The 14,515-nt window shown below is 33.3% G+C and overlaps 2 protein-coding genes across 7 annotated transcripts in view; one reads left to right on the forward strand and one right to left on the reverse strand.

The window, feature by feature from the left end:
• Window positions 1-1,212, forward strand: part of LOC100806870 (auxin response factor 4-like) — a 5,744-nt gene extending 4,532 nt beyond the window's left edge. The window contains 3 exon segments of the mRNA XM_014766299.2: window positions 1-444; window positions 542-732; window positions 934-1,212. Of these exon segments, the coding sequence (XP_014621785.1) occupies window positions 1-444; window positions 542-732; window positions 934-1,120 (822 nt within the window). The 3' untranslated portion in view covers window positions 1,121-1,212.
• Window positions 1,213-4,412: 3,200 nt separating this feature from the next.
• LOC100803144 (E3 SUMO-protein ligase SIZ1) lies at window positions 4,413-13,378 on the reverse strand. 6 transcript variants are annotated; one of them, XM_041008508.1, is made up of 19 exons: window positions 13,158-13,368; window positions 12,842-12,954; window positions 12,598-12,708; window positions 12,300-12,380; window positions 11,859-11,901; window positions 10,105-10,177; window positions 9,724-9,886; window positions 9,415-9,545; window positions 8,753-8,821; window positions 8,252-8,339; window positions 8,098-8,173; window positions 7,802-7,875; window positions 7,504-7,611; window positions 6,963-7,124; window positions 6,769-6,873; window positions 6,603-6,683; window positions 5,281-6,499; window positions 4,971-5,065; window positions 4,413-4,853 (listed from the first exon to the last, which is right to left on the reverse strand). In XM_041008508.1, the coding sequence occupies exons 8-19, from the start codon at window positions 9,480-9,482 to the stop codon at window positions 4,803-4,805; spliced, it is 2,196 nt and encodes a 731-aa protein (XP_040864442.1). In that variant the 5' UTR covers window positions 9,483-9,545; window positions 9,724-9,886; window positions 10,105-10,177; window positions 11,859-11,901; window positions 12,300-12,380; window positions 12,598-12,708; window positions 12,842-12,954; window positions 13,158-13,368; the 3' UTR covers window positions 4,413-4,802. The 6 variants fall into 6 exon arrangements, with proteins under 6 accessions (XP_040864442.1, XP_006594992.1, XP_003543460.1 ...); XM_006594929.4 differs by lacking the exon at window positions 12,598-12,708 and having other exon boundaries at window positions 4,413-4,816; window positions 13,158-13,378; XM_003543412.5 differs by lacking the exon at window positions 12,598-12,708 and having other exon boundaries at window positions 13,158-13,378.
• Between the last annotated feature and the right edge of the window lie 1,137 nt (window positions 13,379-14,515).

Below are 14,515 nucleotides of genomic sequence, written 5' to 3' on the forward strand. Positions count from 1 at the left end.
TTTGGTTCTTGGGGCAAACCCAATGTCAGTTACTCAAATAACAACCTGCATCAGGCAACCAAACCTAGCTTTCACTCTTTAGGACCAGAAGTTATTCAAACTGCATATTTCCCTTATGGTGATATTCACAATGCTGGTCAAGGTAGCAGCATCTTGTGCTCCAAACCGACCAATTTCCAACGAGAGAATATCCCATTTAACACTCCTTCTACTCAGTCAGGGATCATGAGAAATGAAGTTGGACGGTCAGACATCACAATTCCAAATGAGCAGAAGCTGCAGGACAATATTTCTGGTACTGCTTCTTTAGGGGCAAACATGAGGATTCCAAAGGATGACAATTTCAAGGGGCAGGTAAAAGCTTGTAAACTATTTGGAATTTCCTTGTCCGGGGAAACTACCGCCCAAAATTTACAGAACTCTGCTAAAAGAAGCTGCACAAAGGTGAGCGACGATAGCAACAGAGTTATATTGTGAAATATGCCTTTTTCTCTCTTCCTTTGACAATTTGCCCACCCATGTAACATAATACTGAATGAAGGTTCACAAGCAAGGTAGCTTAGTTGGAAGAGCCATTGATCTCTCAAGATTGAGCAGCTACAATGACCTGCTGATTGAACTAGAGAGACTATTTAGCATGGAAGGCCTTCTAATAGATCCTAATAAGGGATGGAGAATCCTCTACACTGACAGTGAAAACGACATTATGGTTGTGGGAGACGATCCGTGGCAGTAAGTGGTCATCTTCCTTAGCTTTGCCATGTTTTAGTTAGTTTTCATTGGCCATCATCCCCTTATTCTACTCAATTAACTGATGGGACGGGACCAATAGAACCTCACTCCTGTTCCAAACTATTATCTTATGTAACATAACATTGTAGGTGAAAATGTGAAATACACTGAAAAAAATTGCATTTTGCCTTTTGTCTGCAGTGAGTTCTGCGATGTGGTATCCAAGATTCATATACATACACAAGATGAGGTGGAAAAGATGACAATTGGGATGATGATCAATGATGATACCCAGAGTTGTTTGGAACAGGCACCAGTGACGATGGAGGCTTCAAAGTCTTCCTCTGTGGGTCAGCCAGATTCTTCTCCAACAGTGGTTAGAATGTAGTTTCAGGGTTGTCTTGATTTAGTACAAGTATTGTGTTGTTGGCCCTATTTCTATGCTGTATGATCAATAATAGTTCAATACTATTTTCCACATCTGTTGATACCACATCAATCCATTACTATCTTTTAGCTAGTATAAGCAACTATCAAGGTGATGCTCTAATGAAAACAACTTATGACCAACCTTGTGCGATAGCCACATATGGTTTTAAAGAACACAAGTCACTCCTGCTCGCTTCATATAATAATTGAGTTGTACGGTCAAATACCAATGTTTCACCCACCAAAAGAAAAACTACACCTAATAGTTCAGTTGATAATATATGCAAAATTTGGGGTAAAATATCCGAGTTTGATTCTCCAGAATATAATCTTGGAAAGAAATAAAGAATTTTAAGTTATTAAATTTTGACCGAGTATTAATTTCATAGTCGATGGAAAGATCGAAGCTTCAGGGAATATCTTTTGTGCCACTAGGGGTACCAAATCAAAAAGAAAAATAATATCACGTCTGTGCTACTGCTTTCACAACAGAAAAGATGGTTGATTTGTAGCTTGCCCTTAAATAAATAAAGGTGGATAAATTCTAAAAACCCAAGACGTCCAATTTCAGGAAAACCCAAATGGGATCAGTTAACCGCAGAGGAAACAGAGAACATTTACTTATCGGAAAACCCCATTTCTCTGTTTGAACTCTAGTACGGAGATGCTTTTTTATTTTTATTCTTTGAGGATGTACAGAGAGGCTTTTATTCAGTGACCAGCTACGTTATAGAAAAGGTAAAGGACAAAACTAGTTTTGTAGATGTTTTCGGTATTGTTCTCATAATTAAATGAATTTTTACTTAAGTAATCACATTAAAAAATCAACAGAGATTAATAAAACAGAATTTCAATTCTAATAAGAGAAACAAAACCATGAAACTACATATAAATTTTATTCAAAGTTAAGACCTAATGGTTGCGAAATTTTCATTTTTGATTTTCAAGTACAATTTTTTAAATAAGACATGTTTGGCAAAAACAGTGTGAATGATTTTTAATTCAATTTTGAAATAGATTTAAACTGTTAAAACCAAGAAAAAAGTTGTAAATTTGTTTTAGTAAAAAAAAAATTAAATCTTACCACCACATCATCACCATTAGGACCAGACCATAAGGATGTGCACAAACTAGTCCAAAAAGAAAAAAACAAATCGAGTCAATTTTTAACCGGTTGTATTTTAAATATGAATAGTCAAACTGTTTTAGAGATTTAGTTTTTGAAAAAAAAAACACTTCTAAATTGAATTTGTTTTGAAGTAGTTTTAAACCAATCTTAGGAACTGAATCAGTTGTGAATTGATTTTCAAATTATTTGTTAAAATAAAAAAAATAATTAAGGTGAAAATCAATTTTATAAAAACAATTCGATTAATCAAAGTAGCTTTGTCCAATTGTGTAATTCTTTTTTCTCAAACCAATTGAAAATCCCTTTAGTTTCACTTCGGTAACAAATTGGTTCGAATTGGGTTTTTGGTTCGAATTGGGTTTTTTCACACCCCTAGGGGACCAATGTGTTACATAAGGGGTCCCTAATTTTTTTAATTGTGTTTGGGTGATGCTAGGTGCACCCAACCAACATTTTAAGTGAATAAGCAAAAATGTCTTTCACTCAAGTTGATCCGTATAAGTCATATGGGTCAAGTTTATCCGTATAAACCATACAGATCAATCCATATATTTAAATTATACTTGCAAATTATATGATCTGTATATTTTATACGGATCAACCACAAACTCGTATACCTTTAACATAGGAGAATTTTAAAATTAACAAAAAATGCTAAACAGGTAATAAAGTTGTGCACGTAACAACACTCATTATGTTTTGATAATGCAAGGAGTTAAACATAACACAACATCGGCTTAAGCTAAAGCCTTATATATCCACACAGAACATCATGGTAAAATCCACTAAGGGGACGTTTGTTACTTTTTTAGTCTAGGAAATATTATTTGAGTATAAATCATGGGAATGTCCCAGATATTATTTGAATAAATCATGGGAATGTCCCAGATATTTAATAAAATTAGTTAAAATATTTTTTATATTCCTAAAAATAATTAAAATATATATTTGGTTAAATTATTATTTTAAATATATTATAATTACTAAAATATCCTTATTTAAGATTTTATTTTATATAACAAATAATTTTATTATTTACTAAAATATCTTTGTTTAAGACTTTATTTTATATAACAAATAATTTTATTATAAGATTAACAAATGATAAGTAAATTGTACTCATATATCTTAAGTTTTCATGATAACCTCTCCCTATTCTCTTACTATTCATTAGAGTATAATTTAAAATATAATAAATTTTTTATTATAAAAAACTAATAGATTATTATTTATTTATTTTAAAGAAATTTGATTTAAATAACATTTTTTACCAAATATTAATTATTATATAATTAGTTTTTATATTGACTTTTTCAAAATTATAAAATTAATTATAAGAAATATAAAATTACTTTATTGGTAAATTTTTATTTTACTCCTAATTAATTATAAGATATATTAATAATAAAGATACTTTTTTCATGAGAGTGGATGCATTATAAGATTAATAGAAATTTTATCTTTTTTTTAAAAAAAAAAAAAGAAATCTTATATAAATATTTTATCAAATTTTAGTTATTATATAAATTTTTATTTTACTTGACTCTGTCACTCTATTTTTCTGGCAATTGCGTGAATTCTTAACCACCACCACCACCATTATTTTATCACCATTATTTTATGATAATAATAATAATAATGAAAAACGTAAAAATCTTAACTATCGTCAAATAAACGTTCACTATAAACTTTGCTCGGAAAAAATGTAACTTAGCATTTTTATTTTCAACATTAGAAGTCATATGACAGCACAGTTGAAATGGCGAAAGAAATGAATATAGTAAAAGGTATAATTAAAAACTAAATATCGCTGCCACCTCTTTAGACATCTAAAATTTTGAAAAATTAAGTAAACTTGAACATCAATTAAAATAAATCCGATAATTTTTCAACATAAAATCCTTGCTTCTTCCCCAGCTCCCAAGCAGGCCAATAATATACCCATACAGTTGCAATTTACTTTAATATTAGCAGCAGAACCCTACGAAAGAACAGGATATCACAATTTGTCTAACAGCACCTATCCAGGGGCACAATTTTTTTTGCTATATTGAATGTCATATTTCAACTATTTTACTCCAGCTGTGCAGACTAAATAATACACAGGCAAACAGAAAAAATGTTTATCCTCACCAGGATTACAATCCAGGAGGCAACTTTAATCCTAAATATATTACAAATATTGGCAACCATATGTTACAAAATTGGGTGTCTACATGGGTGTGAATAAGATTAAACTATTTTAGATTTTACTATTAGATCTGCTGGCTTAACATTTACAGGTTAATTGCTCTCAGCAGAAACAAAATTGCAGATATAATATTCTTTACAGCACTATACCAGTACCATCAGTTCCTAGCTGAAAATGGGGAATAATAGCATGCCGCTGGCCCCGACCTTTCAGTATGTCATATGGACAACTTGAATATCAAGCATAAAGAATTGGGAATCTTTGCAGCCAACACCCTCACCATCAATGGGGGAAATAATACAAGACGTGTCTCAGATCACATCATCTTCCATTTCCTGAGGACCAAAAATGCTGCTCAACTTTCTTCAGTTTCTAAATACAAAATGTGGCGTTAAGAAGGGCATCTAGAGTTAATACTTAATAGAGACACAAGGTCTAATACCTCTACTCGGAATCTGAACCAATAGAAAGATATGGGCGGGGCCTTACTGAACGCTTTTGGCGGGGAAATGAGAAAGGGCTATCTGATCTTTGCCTACTTGCCTTGTCAGGTCTAACATCATTCACACCAAGAAGCAAAGGAGCTGCATATGTAGGAATGATGAGTCAATAAAGGGAGGAGAAAAAATGCAACATTGCATACAAGAATCACAGGGTTAGAACTTGAACATAGTCAAAACAACCTAGCATATTGTACAAAATGATTTCCCCAGCTAAAAACAGTGCTCAAGTGGACAATTAACTTCCTCAGGGAAAAAAAGGACTGATTAAAGCTTTAGCTTGAGAAAAAGTAACAAACCAGCATCTGTCAAAGAATCTCTGGCATCTTCTCTGGGTGTAATTTGTGGTCTCAAATTCAATTCATTTGCAGAGGAAGTGTCACCATTACTGCCACTGGCACCACCTCCAAGACTAAGAGAGATCCAATCCTCAGTGAAGACACCATTTGACCCATCTGCATGATCTCTCAGTTCATGCTGCATAGATGATTCTGCTGGTTTTGTAGGGAGAAAAATCTGAAGGGATGGATCTTCTCTGGGAAATGCCAGTGGATTGTCAACCAACCCACCATTTAAATCATCGTCAGGTCGACCTGCTGAGGAATCTGGTATGAGAGTGCCAGATCCCAAAGTATCTGGAGCCAACGTATAACCATTCAGTGACGAGGAGCAATTAATATTGCCATGATGCAAATCAATCAATGCGTCTGACACATCATCCTCCACTTCAGAACTGAATAATTGGAATCCCGGGACTGCTGGAGTTCCAGATTGCAATGGCCAGAGGGAGGGCATACCAAAATCATCTTCACTGGGATTATTAAAAACTCCAGGATTGTGATCTTCCCTATATGGATCAATAATTCCAGGCTGTAGCACTGAGTAAACATCAACTGCATCACTAGTTTGATTATTTTTGTACCCAGTTATACGAGTATGAGACATCAATACATCATTGTCTTCTTCTGAATCACTAAGAATAATAACTTGTGCATCACCCATCAGAGCAGAAGCGTTATTAACATTATATCCATAAGCTGAATCAATATTATTGTTAAACACAGAATCCATCTCAATCCCATTGGTAGTAGAATAATCAATATGCTCACCACCACCCTGATTTACGCTAGGATCATCTTCATCCCGGCCACTTCCAGTATCACTGCTGCTCATTGGAATAATAACATGTTCATGATTTTCTAAATCCTCATTCAATCTATTATTACCAGAAGAGGTGTTTGTGTTCTCAGGTTTGCTGACTTCCCAAACACCATTACTATTCTTCCTGATGCCAAGTTTTAAAACACCAATAGGACTATCTGAAACACCTTCCTGTTTGAGCTTTATATTTTCCATGCTCTTGACTTCATCAGTAGAAACAAAGAGGGATCCATCTGGACGGTGCCATTGAGCAAGAGTCCCCAACTCCCGGCGTTCACTTTCATTCTTAGCCTTGACCCGCCAACAACCATCAGGCTTCACCTCAACCTCTGCAATCTCTTCTCCACAATTTTTCATCTGTGCCAGCAAATCAGTATAAGAGATAACTACTGATTAAACAAACTCGAGTATGAGCTTTGTGAAGAGAGAGAAATAAAGATCAAAGGAGAAAAAACACTACCAGAGTGGTGATGCGATTGAAGTAAGGGTCAATAATGATATTCTCCAAAGCATAATTTTTAAGGCATATGGGGCACTGCCACTGCAGAAAGAATTAATGCTTCATCAACATTTTTTTAAGAAAAAAGGTATACGACAAATCATGCTCAAATTTTTTAGAATCATACCTTCCTTGACCGTTCATTCATTTCCACAAAAACTTCAAGATCAAAACAACCCATGTGAACACAAGGTTTGAATCTTCCTGCAATCTTCATTCTTGAACCACTCATCTATAAATTTCACAAGTGTATAAAATTTTATGACTTCAGGAACTGATTTATAAAACTCCATGAGTACTAAAAGTGTCTGAAAGCCTTACTGGGCAACGGAGATTGATGCTAAACGTGTCTGAAACGACTTCCAAATCACTATCACTATCAGCATTATCATTTGCATTTCCACCCCCAACACAACAACAGACACGTGCAAGAGCATCTTCAAAATGCTCACCATTAGACTCCTCTGGAATCATGCTTAGGACCTAGGTAACAGAGACCAAATCATTAATTTTACAGCACTATTGAACAATAAACATGTGTAATAACATTAAATGAAGATATAGACTTTAAAAAATCAACATGGATGTCAAAGGCATTTCAACAAAACAGATATAAATGTCAAATCCTTTGTAAATTATTGATGTGAACTTTGGAAGTTCCGTAGACCAAATCTTCTCATTTTTGTTTTTTTGTGTTCTCAAGGGCTTCTTTAAGAGACCAGCCTCAGAAACTTTGGACTGACCATATTATATAAGGAGATTAACATCAAACTTGACTATTCCAATAAGCCCGGATTGAAGGAACCAAAAGTCATCCAGAATACTATACTTAGAAATTAAGCAAGTTTAGAATGCAATCTACCTCTGGCATACTGAGCCTTTTAACAATACGGACCCCTACACAGAATATGCGAGCATCACACCCTGTTAAGGAAATCTTATTAATTCCGTCCTTTGTATATGGCGTGATCTGACAAAGGAGAAATAAAATAAGAAATTGAGTAAAACCAATATGAATGAAATTTAATTAACACTGCTGAAAAGATCGGACTAAAACTAGCACTCAGGCATAAATATCTACATTAGAAAAATAAAAGCACAGGAAATGATATCACAGAAATTTCTGAATTGCTATAATCAATAGAAGACAATAAACTCACAACTGGACCAGTGTCACGACCATTAGCCCCAAGCAACTGTGAACCAGGTCTGTTAATTGCACGAACAGGAAGACCTACATGAATATAGTCAAATCAATGAGAAAAACTCAATTCAACCACAATTCATGAATTCCAGAAGAAATGTTTGATGCTTTCTTTACTAACAAAATAGATACTTCTAAATACATATAATAATATGATATGCTGATGTGCAAACTAAAATAAGACCCACAACATGAAACAATTCTCAAAAGGAAACTAAAAAAACAGTGAGGCGATCATGACTTGTAACATACCATTGACCTTTAGATCTGCAAACTGTGGCCATTGCATCCTGAATGAAACCTTGTCATTCAAAAGCATACACCAAACCTAGATATGAAACAATTGCCATACATTATTACCAGGATAGAATTATGCATTAAACTACTAGCACTAAACCAAACCAACCTGAACATCATATTCTGATTTTGATACCAACTCCTTGTTTGCTCTTGAGAGTTGAAACATTCTTTCCACACTCTGTACTGGGTTTGATCTGAACGATTCAAACAGCAATATCATTAAATCATTCAAGCAGAAAGTTACATTAAAAATTAGGTTTAAGCAACAGTAAACGATAAATATGTGATGGATTTGAGAATGATTTAAGAAAACCATGAGACAAGAAAAGATAACACTCAAATAAAGAGGGGAGAAATCTAGTTCCAAAAGATTAATATCCTGAGAGAATTTTCACCACAGAAAAACAAATTCAACACCCAAACAATTTTTCTTCACACAATGTAAATAAGAAATAGCACAATTTAGAGCATATATAGAAAGAAACCAAAAAACTATATACAATGCATATGAACTTCTATTAAAAGAAAGGAAATAGATATCACAACCATGAACCAAGTTACACAATGTCAAACCATGTCTAACTTCAACCACACAATGTACTCTTACCCATCAGTGGGAATATTGGTTGTGGTCAACTTCACCGGAAACAAAAGGTGTGTCACTGAAATACAAAACCTGTAACATAAAGAAGAGCAAAATATACAAATTTGAGTGATGGGTTAAAGAAAATGGTAAACAATAAATGCGTAGGAAGTTTCTTTCAATTACAAGATAATATAACAGATTAAAAGAGGAAGAAATCATCCAAGAAAACAAACACCGGCATTCATCAGGGAATCATAATCATGTCTTCGAAATGAAAATGTTCTACCAAAATTAAAAGCCTTATGATGATAATTAGAATCTCTATTCATAACTAGAAGACATAAAAATGTTATCATAGAAGAATAAAATACATAAATTAACTGCCTCTGCAACTATCAACATGCCACTAAAAGAAACCATCAACAATGAAGTTACCACAATGCAACATGATATCATCTCATAAGTTCAGTTAATTGTACAAATACAGGATATCATAGATAACAAATTGGGGGAAAAAACAAATAATTTTGACTAACACAACTACAGAAGCCCTTGAGAACACAAAAAGCAAAATTAGCACGTCAAGTAAGGATAAAAAATATTCAGCACTGAATGTGGAAGAAAAATCTTCTGAACAATTTACTCCACCCCATCTACTAAAATAAGAAGGGAACACAACATACGGGTCTGCCCGATCAAGTCGACATATTTCACAGTAGAATTTATCAGGAATGGGTGGGATTCCATCCATAGGTTTCTCTGGAATAATAACACAGCTGATGTGCTGTGACGCATGGCATCTTGTATCTTCACACTGTAATTAGACGGAAAAAAATGTTAATTAACAAACATAAGTTGTCACAATATATCTTGATTAAAAGAAGTTGTTGGGGGAGGGGGATGGAATTACCAATAAAATTATAAGGGCATGTAAAAAGGCACATAATTTTATATATCATGAGGATAGAAAACATATAAATTTAATATTACACCTTGACCAATGGCTCTGTATCGAATACATTTCCACAGAGACAGCGAATCTTTGTATCTGATTGATAGGAATCGTCAATTTCACCTTTAATTTTCACATTACTGCTATCTGAGGCACCCTGTCCCTTTGATGCAAGATCAATGGCCCCGGATACCTGCAACTTTCTGGGCAAAAAGAAAACACAAGAAGTCATGAATGAAAAATAATAAACCAAGGAGATTATAGCATATACCAGTATAATCAACTTAAAAAAAACATAGAAACAAATCAAATCATGTGTGAACTATGAACTGATCTAGAAACTTTCAGCCTTTACATTTATCTAAAGCTTATCAAAACTAAATAAAGAAAATATCACCAACAGTGTTGTTTCTGAACTTACCTAAACGTGTCATCCACTAATTTGGCCACTTCTTGTTTTCCAACAGCATTCTTCTTGGTCCACAATTTGGAAACTGGGAAAAAGTAACAAGCTGTGTGCTTAGTTTAAAAGAAAAAAGACGGAGGAACATTAGAAAGGCAACTTCACATGTTAAAATCACAAAAATAAATTATATGCATGATTAATAAAATAATCCAAAATTCATATTCAATGAACTATGCCTTAATAGAAGTTGCCACCACTCCAAAGACCAAACCAGTGCTTTAAAACTTGGCTTAGACCAGCCAGTTCAAGCCTTGAATCAGATTGAAAAATGTAATTGAACCAGAAAAAAACTTATTTGACTTGGCTGGTTTGCAGCATGCCCAGAGGACTGGTAAGTTTTCCAAACCATCCACCCCTCACACTCAGTAAAAGTGAGCCATCACCCAACCCTTGCCAGTGGCTAGCTTGTTGCCTTGTTTGCATCACAGTGTGCAAGGCAGAGACAATGTAAAGCAAGGCAAAAGATAGAGCCAAATAGAGAAATTAGAAATGAGAAATTGATAGGAATTAAAAATGAAACCGAACAGTTTTATTAAACAACTAAAATAGGAGAATTAGTCCTCCTCCAAGGTTTCACCCTCACAAGAGTTCCCCCTTTTCTTACAAAATATCTCTCTGAATGCCTTCTCACCTTATTCCCCCTAATTATCCAATTGGTACCCTCTAACTACTTTTAACTGTCCCTAACTATTTCTTCCCCTTCTATCCTAATAATATCACTCCAATAAAAGTCAACCATCCTCAAGTTGAAATTCTGGAAACTAGAAACAGATCAGATATATAGACCCTCCTTAAGTAACCCCCTTCAGTGGCTAGGTAACCACTTGGTATGAGCCTAATCAATGTGGTCCCCTGATGAGCAATTGAAGAAAATCCCAGCACATTGCTGGTTGAGATAGTGGAAGATCAACTTCTGAATTGAGCTTGGCAATAACCCTTCTTTCTTCATGATTCCTGTAATTAAAACCAATTTGGGTCTGGCCTATTAGGTAAAAAATTATAGCTAGCTTGCAGAGCTCCAGTTCTGCCCCTTCCTATTTTTCCTTCTCTCTGAATGTATCCATCTCCCTAAAACAACCGTAAATGATGTTCATGGCTAAAATAGTTTTTCTGCAACCCACACCAATAGTGCCCACTTCAGTGACAATTTTCCACAATTTAGTCCATATCGCAGCCATGACAACTTCTACTTCAAACTGCACTGCTATTCAACTTTTGTGGCATGCTCCAGCCACTCCAAGATGCAATTCCACAATAGAGTCACTATTTGGGACTGTTGACAACTAGGGTTGACCAGTGTGACCCATTGAGCTAGAACTTCAACTGAATTGATGACTGATCGGAATTTTAAAAATGTTCTCTAGACACAAATATTATGACAAGCCATAAAAGGAAATTTGCTGTAAAAACACTAGTCCAAACACATAGGATTAAAAGGAAAGTTTATTATAAAGTGCAAATAAAAAATCACTGCATTTTGCAAGGATTTCCATCTAACTTAAATTAAAGAAAATTAATACATTAAAACATATAGAACAATTAACAACATTTGAGGCATATGTATGTTCAAGAGTTTGGTTAATAACTGTATTATGCAGATATATTAAGCTTTGTCAAAACCCAAACAGAAACATTACAAAAATACGGCAGAGTTACAACTAAAGGTTAAGTCTCTGTGTATGTATGTCATAGAAAGAGCACAATCATACCTTGGTCCTCTGAGAGGATAGCTAATATTCTATCAACAAGATCCTACAGAAAACGAAGCATTCGTTATTCATATTATTATATTGTCCTAAAACTCAAAAAAAGATAGAATGGAGTTAAGCATTAACAAAATAATTATAATTGCACAAGTTACAACAATCATGAAAGTCGATGCCACTGTGATATTATCCATCTTTTCTAAGCGTTTCTATTTCATATTCTTGATTACTAGGAAACATACAAGTCTAATCCATGCAACCTAAATACAGCAATTCAAATTGCGTGTAATCTAGTGGGAAAGGGGGTTAAAACATATCATATAAAAAATAACAAGTAATCAGTCAACGGACACTATTCAATGATGCCAATTACGGTTGCATTCAGGTTTCAAAGAAAAATACTAAAATTGAAGATACAAAGTCAGTAATTTTTTCTCTCCTCACCTGCTTCTTTCCCTGTTTTGAGAGTCCCAAATGAGTGAGCACATCTTTGAGCTCTTTTATACGGAAATGTTGCAATTTTTCCTACAAGAAAAGTAACTAGATAAGTAAAGTAGAACAGCATAGCCCATGGTTAATATTACACAGCATAAACTCGATAAAAAATGAGTAGAACCTCTCCCTGCACCACTGTACCCCTGGTTAACAATGATCATGATAAATAAATCAAACTAAACAGAAACTGTCAAGTCCAATCAATGAATAAGGCACAAACTAAGCTTGCCAGAGAAATTTATAATACCTATGCATGTAATCAAATTTAAAAATTTAAAAGCAATAAGTTTCCTTGCTCCCTCTTTGTCACCATTCTAAACCTTATATTGCCAATTACCACGAAAATCAAAACTGTATTCTGCATTAAAAATTTAACGCTGAGAAACCAAACTAACAGAATTTACAAACAAGAAAACAAAAGGTAAACAAACAATCCAATGAGTTAGGCACCACTAAAACCAAAACCAAAAATTAAAAAAGCATGAATATACCTTGCAACTGGCTACCAAATCCATTTTGCAAAGAATCTTCAGCAAAAAAACGAAGACCTATCTGCAAGCAAGGCCCCGGAAGCTAGTGCATGCCGCCTCCAGCAGCGATCAATCTACTCAAATTAAGTAAAAACAAGCAAAACAAAAGCAACCAGTAAACTTAGATGATGAATTGAAAGAATTAGGAGTAAAACTCATGACTAAGGGCGAGGAGGGAAAATTAAGCACAAATTAAAATGCTAATCATGGAAACGAATCGTCACAAAACAAGCAAAAAAAGGAAAATGCAGGGACGATTAGGGTTTTGGGAGCTTACTTGCGCGTTGGTATGCGTTTCTGTTTGAGCCAAAAACGAAACCTACACTTAATCTTCGGACCTGTCGCCGATATTCAATCCGATTTTCTTAACAGGAACACGTCCGGGCTAGGTTTCAGTACGCTAGCGTCTAAATTCAATGGACACAAAATCCTTTCTGTTTTTCCTTGTTTCTGCAAGTTCCTCTTCTTTGCCACAATTTATTAAGGGTTTCACCATGGTGGGTGACATTGCATTTTTCTAAAAAGTAATTATACTCAAAATGGTAAATTTATTTTTTGTAGATTTTATTCTTTGGCTGTTTGTCTCCATACATTTGTATTTTAAGAATAATCTATATCTAATTAGAAAATTTATGTTCGATTTTTTTATTTAAATTTTTTTTGTTGAAAAATATATGTATTCTCTTACCTAAAACAAAAAAATATTGTAAATTATTATTAAAAAATACAACAATACAAAATAATTAAAATATTTTAAATAACTTTTATAAAATTTTAGAAATGTAATTATAAAAATTACAATAAACTTTCACATTAATTTGGAGAGAAGTATTTTTTGGTGAAGCTTGACTCTAAATTAGCTTATAGGCTAATAGAATGTCTTTTTAAATACATATTAATATTAATGTCAATATCTACACATGTGTCAGTTTAGGTAAAATAGTTTTTTTTAAATATAAGCACGGAGATAAGTATTATCACCCATCAAATAAATAATCAATATTTGAATCCTTATTCTCACATTTAATAGTGTCTATTACCTGAAGGAAAATGTGGAAAAAAAAATGTTACCTTACTTATGTTGCATTCATTATCGTTCCTAATAATAAATTGTAGCAAAATAAAATTGATTGTAGTTATTCATTATTCATATTCAAAAAATGAAATAACAATAGAGAACAAGTAAAACAAAAAACCAAGTCATATGTGTATTTATTTTTTAAAAGCAAAAATGATGTTAAAAAATCAAGGATAAAATATTTTTGTCTTTTGCATCTCAAAATTTGGTTTTAATTCCTTTATAAATATAATACATTTTTACTCCATATGTTTTAATAAAAAATAATGATCGAAACGAGCTATAAATACGCAAAATTAATTCGGCCTCAAAATCCAACATTCAACATTATCAATATAATTAATCTCATTAACAATAAATACTAAAACAATATTATATTGATTAAAAATTTAATTTATCCCATCTGATTTTTTTTTTTTTACAAATATGAATAATATTTTACTTATCTCTTATATATAAACGTTCATCTACTTCTTCGTGTCTTCATCACTCTCCATATTCTCCTTCACATTCACTTTTATTTTAATAATATTTCTCTCATAAAGTGATCAACTACA

The sequence above is a fragment of the Glycine max genome, chromosome 13, assembly GCF_000004515.6.
Source record: "Glycine max cultivar Williams 82 chromosome 13, Glycine_max_v4.0, whole genome shotgun sequence".
Taxonomy (NCBI): Eukaryota; Viridiplantae; Streptophyta; class Magnoliopsida; order Fabales; family Fabaceae; genus Glycine; species Glycine max.

What these genes read in the sequence shown, in the direction of transcription:
- LOC100803144 (XM_003543412.5), bottom strand. Translation starts at nt 12,865, where the DNA reads ATGGATTTGGTAGCCAGTTGCAAG. An exon ending in TGAATGAACGGTCAAGGAAG is followed by an intron (nt 6,684 to 6,768) that starts GTATGATTCTAA and finishes TTCTTTCTGCAG; the next exon opens with TGGCAGTGCCCCATATGCCT. An exon ending in AGATTCTTTGACAGATGCTG is followed by an intron (nt 5,066 to 5,280) that starts GTTTGTTACTTT and finishes CTACATATGCAG; the next exon opens with CTCCTTTGCTTCTTGGTGTG.